The 9,530-nt window shown below is 51.8% G+C and overlaps 1 protein-coding gene across 1 annotated transcript; it reads right to left on the reverse strand.

The window, feature by feature from the left end:
• Positions 1 to 4,592, reverse strand: LOC138825809 (secreted frizzled-related protein 5). Its single transcript, XM_070020478.1, has 3 exons — positions 3,980 to 4,592; positions 2,522 to 2,599; positions 1 to 1,084 (listed from the first exon to the last, which is right to left on the reverse strand). The coding sequence occupies exons 1-3, from the start codon at positions 4,488 to 4,490 to the stop codon at positions 738 to 740; spliced, it is 936 nt and encodes a 311-aa protein (XP_069876579.1). The 5' UTR covers positions 4,491 to 4,592; the 3' UTR covers positions 1 to 737.
• Positions 4,593 to 9,530: the final 4,938 nt, after the last annotated feature.

Here is a 9,530-nt window from a genome sequence, read left to right on the forward strand (position 1 = left end):
TTTCTTTGATTTAATTAAAAACTTAAAAAAAATAGCAACAAAATCCTGCCTGTATCTGTTGTCTAGAACCAATGGCCTCACAACAGGAGCAATAAGTTATGGTCAAGGTCAGAGGGAGAACCAAGGCTGAGGAATGAGCCCTGGGAAGGGAGTCTGTGGAGGCTGGGCTGGGCCTCCTTTCCAATCCAGGGGCGTGAGGTCTGAGATAGAGAATTGTGCTGGAGAGGAAAGAGCGGCGTGGCTGGAAGGCATTGGAACCCCATCTCCTATTCCTTGGAAGGCTGTAATGAGGATCCAGAAAGGAAAACGGTCCCCACGCAACTCAGCCTAACACAGACCCTCTCCAAGGAGACATTTCCCTACAAGGCAAGGCCCCACCACCAGCTGAGGGGAGCTGACACCACTGTCCACTCTACACACCCCTCAGACTGCCGAGCCTCTAAACCCTTCCTTCATCTTGCCTCCCTCTGCCCACTTTCTAAGACCCTGGGGTTTTCCTCAGAAGAGAAGCCCTTCTGAGAGAGGATGCCTAGGTCCCCAGGGATCCAGGGCTCCTTGGACAAGGAGGCCAATTCTAAGCTTGTGTGCATCCCTTGGAGCCTGTGCAATGTAGCAACAGCTTGAAGCCACCTGCCACCAGGGGGTGGGGGGGCTGGGTGAGCCTGGGAGTGGGGGCAAGGCTAGGTGGGCAGGGACAGAGGGCAAGGCACAGCTTGGAGAGGCTAGAGAAGGGCCCTTCAGTGGGATTCTGCAGCCCCATAGAAAAAGGGGTAATAGAGGGAGCAGGGGTAGGAGAACATGAATTTGACAGCGAACTTCATCTCCTTATTCTTCTTATCCCAGCGATAGACAGCCATGAGCAGCAGCTGTCCATCGACTTTGCGGCCCATGACTAGGAAGCTACCCGTCAAGCTGTCCAGCTGCGGGCAGGGACAGCTTGCTCCATTTTTCATGTGCAGGACCAGCCTCTTAGTGTCCTTGCGCTTCAGGGGGCCTGGCTTCAGCAGCTTTTTCTTCTTCTGGGCTCCAATTAATTTCCGGTCGCCATTCTCTCTTTTGATCTCCTTGATGCGCATCTTGACCACTGTAGGAAGGAGGACAGGGGGGTGGGCTGAGACAGGTCAGGGCTGCTGAGGACGGTGATATCCTTAGGCTGATGATGATAGATTCTGGGCATTCAGGCTCAGGGAACCTGATGAGTTGTGGGATTGGAGGAGTGGGGCTTACATGCTAGATTTGAATACTTTTGAAGTTCTTATCAGAAGCTGGACATTATGGAATTTCATCTTCAAAGTACTGGAGGGAGGCTGGGTAAAATGGCTTGTCCCTATAATCCTAGCGACTAGCATGTAGAGATTGGGCAGATCATGGTTCTAGGCCAACCTAGGCAAAAAGCAAGAACCCATTTAAAAAATTTTCAATTATTATTATTTTTTTGTGTGTGTGTGTGCCTATACTGAGCTTGAATTCAGGGCCTAACGACTATTATTGAACTTTTTTTGCTCAAGGTCACTGCTCTACCATTTGAGTCATAGCTCCTCATGGCTTTTTGGTGGTTAATTGGTGTTGAGTCTTAGGGACTTTCTTGCCTGGGCTGGCTTTGAACCTTGATCCTCAGATCTCAGCCTTACGAGTAGCTGAGATTACAAGTGTGAGCTACAGCAAGACCCCATTTTGACGAGCAAAAGGCTGGGCATGGTGATGTGTACCTGCCATCCCAGCTATATGGGAAATGTACATAGAAAGATTGTGTGATTAGGAGGATTGAGGTTTTGGGCAAAAACATGACTATTTGAAAAATACCTAAAGCAAAAAGGGCTCAGGGCATGACTTAAATAGTAGAGCACCTACCTTGTATATGCAAGGCCCTGAATTCAAACCTCAGTACTGCCAAAGGAAAAAAAAGTACATGTGTGTATGTAAATAAGATGTGGTGGAAAGGGTGTGTCTTGCCCCAATTATGGAGCCTAGATTGACACAAATCTGGCCTACTCTAAAGCCAAAGCCTTTTTGTGACACCTATTGACATCTAGATGGGACTGGAGTGGGTATAGGGCTCTCCAGGGAGGGGAATATTGGATTAGGGGCAATCACTTGGAGAGGAGCCTTGCATTGGAGGGAAGCTGAACATCTCTGGGGATGGTTTCCTAGCTGTGTATAACCAACCAGGAGAGTGTGTGTATGTGTGTGTGTGTGTGTGTGTGTGTGTGTGTGTGTGTGGTGAGTGGATAGAGCAGTGGTGGACTGGAAATGTCTAACACCCAGTTCTGGAGAGGAGGAGCCTATTCTGTAACATTTGCTGATATCTACTGTGACTGATCCTCTCACTTGACATGGAGTTGGGAAGAGCTGCCACAGCAGTTCTGCTGTGAGCACACTACTCGTGTGTGTGTGTGTGTGTGTGTGATAGCTCTCACCAGGTTCTAACAGGATGTAAAGGCTGTCAGCTCTCCTGTGAGGACGTGTGGGTGTGTGTCCGAGAGGCTGTGGAGGGCAGCGACTCTGTGGGCCCCACACTCACCGAAGTCACTGGAACACATCTGCTCCATGAGGCCATCTGCGCTGTGCTCCATCTCACACTGGGCGCAGATCTTGGTCACTGAAGAGAGAAGGCAGGTGGGGTGGAAGAGGGGGTGAAGGATTTGGGTTCCAAAGAGCCACTTAGTTGTGCAGGTTCCCCCACTGACCATTCCCCACCTCTACTTTCTCATCAGGAGTGATACTGCTGCCAGCTCACTGAGTGTCAGTCACAAGAGATGAGGTGGTGCAGGGACAATACTGCTGACGTGGGCAGTTATTGCGCCATGATCCAGGCAGCTGCAAATGTCTCCTAAAGTTGATCCCCATCAATCGTCAGCTTATGAAGTGGATGATACTATTTCTGGGACCAGAGTGGTTGCCCAAGTTTACAAATTGTATGAGAGAACCTGCCTTAGGATTTATGACTCCTAGTCTAGTGCTAGAGTGAGGACATTCATAGGACCCAGGAGGCTTGGGGACTGTGGTGAACTGAGGAGTGTCTTTTCCAAGGCAGATGCTTAGCACTGCCAGACCTCCCCCCACACACACAAGGGAATAGCAAACTTTTCAATTGCATATGAAATATTCCAAGTTGTATTTCTGGCCACACAAATGCTTCTCCAGGCTGCCTTCTATCCAGGGCCTGACCTCAGCTGACTTCCCTTAGTCCCTGCCTTCATGGGGTCAGTCAGGCAGACCATGGAGGGAGGGGGAGAGAGTGCTACCCTGCTGGGGAGAACCCTGGGAGAGCTGTGCACACCAGCACAGTGAAAGGGAAGTTGAGAACAGCAGAAATTGGGGGGTCATGACACTGGGGGTACAGTGGGAAGTAAGGGTTTAAGAACTCCTCTACCTGGGATTAAAAAAAAAAAAAACTAATGGAGGGGCTGGGAAGGTGGCTCAGTGGTAGAGTGCTTGCCTTGCATGCATGAGGCCCTGGGTTCGATTCCTCAGCACCACATAACCAGGAAAAAAAAGCCGGAAGTGGTGCTGTGGCTCAAGTGGTAGAGCGCTAGCCTTGAGCTGAAGAGCTGAGGGACAGCGCCCAGGCCCAGAGTTCAAGCCTCATGACCGGACCCCCCCCCAAAAAAAAAAAAAAAAACTAATAGAGAAGTTAAACAAGTCAGCCAGACATTTACCAGGATGCTACAGGGCATGGGAAATTGCTGGAATTTGCTGGAAGGGGGTGCTCAGCTAGCCCCAGGGCCCTGCTGGGTGGAGGTGAAAATGGAGAAGAGAACCAATGGGATGTGAAAGGGCAGGCGGGAAGGTGGCAGGAGAGAATGGTTGTGTGTGTGTGTGTGTGTGTGTGTGTGTGTGTGTGTGTGTGTAGGGCTGGCACCTGGTGGGGGGGCCGGCAGAGTTGGAAGGAGGGAGAGGTAGCCTTGGTGGTGGGGGGAGGGAGTTGGGCAGCTAGCTTAGAGCATCCAGGGTGGTCGGGCGGTGCCAGTGGTGCTACCTGGAGGCGCGGTGGCGGGCAGGTGCCCGAACTGCACAGCGATGCAGAGGTCGTTGTCCAGGGGGAACTTGTGGCAGTGCAGCATCTCGGGCCAGGGGAAGCCGTAGGCCTCCATGAGCGGCGCGCACCCCGCGCGCACAGCCTCGCACAGCGAGCGGCACGGGTAGATGGGCCGGTCCAGGCAGACGGGCGCGAAGAGCGAGCACAGGAAGACCTGCGTGTCCGAGTGGCAGCGCTTGGCCAGCAGGGGCAGCCAGCTGCTCGCCTGCTGCTTCACCTCGGCCAGGCTCTCGTGCTCCAGCAGGTTGGGCAGCCGCATGCGCTTGTAGCCCACCGTGTGGCAGAGCGGCAGGTCGGCGGGGATGTCAAGGCACTGTGGCGGCTTGGAGTAGGAGCGGCCGTGCAGAGGCTCGGCCTGCCAGCCGTAGTAGTCGTACTCCTGGCTGCGCACCGGTGCCCCGTGCAGCGCCCCCAGCAGCAGTGCCAGCGCGGCCGCCCTCATGGCTACCATCTACCCCGGCGCGCGCCCCGCAGCCCCCCAAATTCCGTGCGCAGCACCCCAGGTGTCTCGGCGTGCAGCCCCCTCCGGACTCTCCCGACAGCGCCTCCGAGGTCGTCCTAATGGGTGGCAGCCTCTGCTCTGCCTGGCGCCTCCCACCTTGGGGCTCTAGCCCCAGCCGCCCATCGCCCCAGCCAATCTGCAGCGGCCTGGTCCCGCCCCCGGGCGAGGCAGGGTGGAGCCCCTCGTGCGCTCCTGCCCGCCGCAGGCTGTGCGCCCCTTCGGGTCACTAGCTCCTTAGCCCCAGCCCTGGCCAGGGCTTGTGCCTGTCCCCTGGTGTCCCTCACCTCCCTTGGCATTTTCCTCACCCCTGGCTTTCTCCATCCTTTCTCCTTATCTTTCTGCACCACAGCCTCTCCTGTTCCTTTTCTCACTCACTTCACTCGCTTATCTCTCTGCCTGGACCTTTCCCCCTTCTGCTCTGCTTTCTCTTCCCAGACACCTTGGTTTTTTGTGTTCCTCCTCTTCTCTCTGGTGGGAAGCCCCTGGCTTGCCCATACCATCCTGGTTCAGGCAGGGGATGCTTCACCTTGCAGATCCCCAAGCACCCATCTGGTGCCAGCACCATGGAACTGCTGGGGAACAGACGTGGCCAACACTCAGGGATTGCCATCTAGGTGGAAGCAATGGCAGCCTCTGCTTAGTGAGCTCTTAAGAGTCAGGGATCATGTGACACAGCACAACCTTCTTTCTGAGCATCTGTTCCTAATGATAGCTAGTGCCTGGACTGTTCCAAGCACATGAATGAATCACGTGCGCTGTGGCAGTGATGGTATAGGATAGATAAGCACCATTTATTGGCTCTACTTTACAGATAAAGATACTGAGGCTGAGAGAGGTCTAGCAAGAATCAGAGCTAACATTTGTACCTAGGTAGGCTGGTTGTAGAGTCAGAAACAACTAAGAAATTTGGATTCTGAGCCTGTAGGCCTAATGGCTGTAGAGGGGCTCAGAGAGGTGAAGTAACTGGCCCTTGTCACGTATTTGAAGGAGCCTAGACTTGAACCTAAGCACTGATAACTCTGCTATAAGATAAATTCCAACTCTATTTAGGAAATAAAGTGAGAAAAGGAAGGAAGTATCTTTGCCTCTGAAGAGGGCATCCAAGTAGCCATCAGAGAGGAGGTGATTTTCAAGAATGTCATGCATGGTGTCTTTCCCTTCTGTCTGGGCCCTGCCTTCCAGCTTTCTTATGAGAAGATCTAGGAATAGAGGCTTGGTAGGAATAGAGTCTCACGCTTTCTTGTGAGACTTGCCTGACCTCTGACCTCCCTGCCTTTGGTGGGGAGGGTGCCCTGGGAGGAGTCTCACAGCAGGCCTTGGGGAGCTGAGGGCTGGCTCTGCTGGAGGCAAGATGTCCTTCCCTTTATTCCCTCCAGTATTTTTAGGGCTCCTGCTTTCCTGTGGGTCTCTTTTTACAGTGGCAGTGGAGAGAGGTAGGAACTACTCTTAATCGACCAATATGTATGGTCATCCTGATGTGTGTAGGATATGGAGTGAGTGTGAATTCAGACACGACTACAAAAGAAGGGGGTCTGCTTTGTCTGACCTAAGGCAGGATGAAGGAGTCGAGGGGATTCAGTAGACAGCTCAGGGTGGGAAGGATGTCTTGGATGTCCAGAAGACCTGGCTGGATCCGGAAGGGCAAACTGGGGGCCTTTCCTTCCCTTTCTTCCTCTCCCCTTCTCTAGTAGTAATTGGTTCTGCAGATGACCACTCAGAAGGGGAAGAACCACCTCCACAGAGCTAGGGAGCATAGTATTAGTAACTGTGAGAGAGCCAGACCCTGCAGACAGAAGAGCCAGGTTCAGACAGCCCCTGTGTGACCTTGGGCAAGTGCTTCAATAGTCTCATCCTGGATCTCCCTGTTTGTTCAGTGATCACTGTGAATAAGATGAATGGAGAGAAAGTCCCCTGCTCGATGTCAGCATATAAAGAGCATCTGGAAATACCAGTGTGACATTGGGACAAAAATGTGGTATGTGTTCTGAAAGACCCCTCAGACGCGGTGGCCCTGGCTCTGGTGTGGGCTGTAAGCAGTAGTGCTGCTCCCTGTACTTCAGTTCCCCTGACCCTTCCCTCAACTTGGCAGGCTTCTGCCCTTCAGGAGAGGTGTGGCCCTGTGCAATGGTGGTTGTGCAAGGTGCTGGCTCCTTGGGCAGCTGGTTGACTGGGCCATTCTTGGCATCCCAATGCCTGGCCTGGACAGAGCTGGGCATTGTTCCTGCTGCTAGTTATGTAAGATCAGTATATAGCCCAAGAGCAGAGCGAGTCTGGACCCGGCAACCCCTGGGGCTTCTAAAGGGCAGTGGGGCCAGGCTGGAAAGCCTTCTGGAAGAGGCAGATGGGTGATCTATACCTGGCAGCTGTTACCTGGGGACCTCCAAGGCTCCCTGACATGACTGGTGGTGAGAGCCAGGAGGGATGCCCTTTGCAGTGACTGAGCCAGGGCTGTGCCTCAGGAGAGCCTCTCTCTGTGGCCAGGCCTCTCCCTAGCCCATGGCTAGGCAAGGCTGCTCTCTGATGTGGTGCCCCTTCTTGATCTAGGGCCCAGGCAGCTGGATGGGAACAGCTGTCCATCCTGGAGTGTCTGCAGTCTGTCCAAGTGCTTGTTTCCCCAGCTGATGGACAAGACCATAGGTTCAAAAGAATGTGTTTTTGTGGTTTGAACAAGGTTCTATATAAATACCTACTAAGATGCTTCTTAGATCTAAGTTACTTCTGGGGCTAGAGGAGTGGCTCAACTGTAGAATGTCAGCTTAGCAAGTGCAAGGCTCTGAGTTTAAACCCTAGAGGTAAGCAAGTGAGCGCATGAGTGAGAGAGACAGATACACAGACAGCAAGTCACACAGAGACAGACAGACAGACAGAGAAAGAAAACTGCTGGTCTGCTTAAACCATCCATTTTTGAAAGCGTGACTAAAACTAGTCTGCTTGTATATTTCTTGTTTTTTTTGTAATCAGTTTTACTTTATTTGCTTTGAAGCTACATTGTTAGGAGCACAAAGATTCACAATTGTGTCTGTCGGTTGAACTGCACTTCCGTCTATATGGCATACCTTTGTTCCTTTTAAAATGCTGAAGTCTTGGGAATAGTAATCCAATTAATCAACCCTTAACTAGAATCTGACCCATAAGTGTTCTGTGTGTGACCAGTACTGTAACAGAGCCAGGACTCGGGAGATCTGCTCTGTTCATGCTTTCTCACAAGACTCCATGGAAGGCATTCTGGAGTAGCAGGAGTGCTTGTGTTTAAAAGATCGGAGTTATGCATTTTTAATTTACTAGCGAGTCCCTCCCTCCCACCTCCCTCCTTCCCCCCTCTGCAAGTTTCAGTGGCCTCATCCGGGTTGTACCACTGGACAACCACTTTGTCTTGAATCCTCCATGGGATCATCTTGAGGATCAAATGAAATCATGAAAGGAAAGGGGCTCAGGATGACCATGAGGATGAAGGCTAATATTATCCTTGGCCTCAGGAGGGTCTGAGGAAAAGAGCGAGGCCTCTGTCACCTCTCCACCCCCGCTGGCTCTCCTAGCCCAACCCAGCCAGGGAGAGGAAAGGCAAATCGTGTCAGTATTTCAGTTGGCTGGAGTCATCTGCCTTTTTAACCTCAGTGCACCCCTGCTGGGCCACTGTCTGTATAACTGCAGTTGAAGCTCAGCAGCAAGCCCAGGTCAGTGTCTCTGTGATTAATGGAACTATTAATGCTGGCAGGAACCTGTTGTCATCCATTTGCTCTCCTGCTGTGCCATTTTCTATAAGAGGAAACCTAAACTCCCAGTGCCAGTCTAGTGTTCTTACCACACCTCTAGCACTGTTTTACTTTCCAGCCTTTTAGCTTCCTCAGTTGCAAAGTCAACATCTGTCCCAGGGACTCCCAGCGGTACAGGGCCTCTGCTGAGCAGCCTGTGTTCTGACGAGCAGTTTGGGCAGGTCTGCTTGGGGTCGCTGGGCACCTTGGTGGCAGTGGGAGCCAGCCAGAGAGGGGGCTGGTCATTGAGTGAAGTAGCCAGGGAGGCAAGCCTGAGTTTTGTCTACCATGACTGAACGCAGTAGCCTCTTTGGGCTAAGAGTTCACACAGCTTAGGGAATAGAATAGAGGCTGGCCTTATCTTGGGTGTGAAGATTGATCCAGCTCTAAATGTGCCCATTGGAGGAGCAAGGGAGAGGAGGGTGGCTGTGCAAACAAGCTCTAGACAGGGCTGAGGATGGAGAGGACCACATAATACTCTTCCTCTCCCTGGATTCCTAGCACACCTGGAGTCCATGGACCACATAATACTCTTCCTCTTCCTGGATTCCCAGCACACCTGGAGTCCATGGACCACATAATACTCTTCCTCTCTCTGGATTCCCAGCACACCTGGAGTCCATGGACCACATAATACTCTTCCTCTTCCTGGATTCCCAGCACACCTGGAGTCCATGGGCTGTGGCTGGTAGACAATGCTGGCTAGAAGCATTTCTGAGTAGTCAAATACTTTGGTGAAGATCATCAACTCTGAAGCTGGATTGACTTTGGGCCAGTTATTTTCCCTTTCTGTGCTTCAGGTTCCTCATCTATTAAATGAGGCCTTAAGCTTTTTTCAATAATGAGATTTGAATTCAGAGTCTCATGCAGGCTAGGACAGTGCCCTATTACTTTAGCCACAACCCTAGCCCTAAAATGAGATATTAGTAATGATAGTTCCTTATAGGATTATTGAGGAGATTATAGGTAATTAAAAACATTTTTTTACAACAGTGCACACAGTAAGAGCTGTTTATACAATGGATAGTATCAGCGAATGTTGGCATGACAGTGGTCTGTGGAGGCCATCATAAAATGCTGCAGCAACTCCTGAATTTCTCTGCTGTCCACTCACATGCTTCCTTGCTCACTCCTCTCTCCTCATGCCCTCCTCCCAGGCTCTCCAGCTGTTGTTCTGTCATTCTTTTCCACTTCACAGGAGCTGAAGTGAGCATTTCACAGTGCAAACTTGATGGCT

Source organism: Dipodomys merriami, unplaced genomic scaffold (genome assembly GCF_024711535.1).
Source record: "Dipodomys merriami isolate MVZ:Mamm:240054 unplaced genomic scaffold, mDipMer1.0.p SCAF_14, whole genome shotgun sequence".
NCBI classification, from domain to species: Eukaryota; Metazoa; Chordata; class Mammalia; order Rodentia; family Heteromyidae; genus Dipodomys; species Dipodomys merriami.

What these genes read in the sequence shown, in the direction of transcription:
- LOC138825809 (XM_070020478.1), bottom strand. Translation starts at nt 4,490, where the DNA reads ATGGTAGCCATGAGGGCGGCCGCGCTGGCACTGCTGCTGGGGGCGCTG. An exon ending in GCCCGCCACCGCGCCTCCAG is followed by an intron (nt 2,600 to 3,979) that starts GTAGCACCACTG and finishes TTCTCTCTTCAG; the next exon opens with TGACCAAGATCTGCGCCCAG. An exon ending in GATGTGTTCCAGTGACTTCG is followed by an intron (nt 1,085 to 2,521) that starts GTGAGTGTGGGG and finishes TCCTTCCTACAG; the next exon opens with TGGTCAAGATGCGCATCAAG.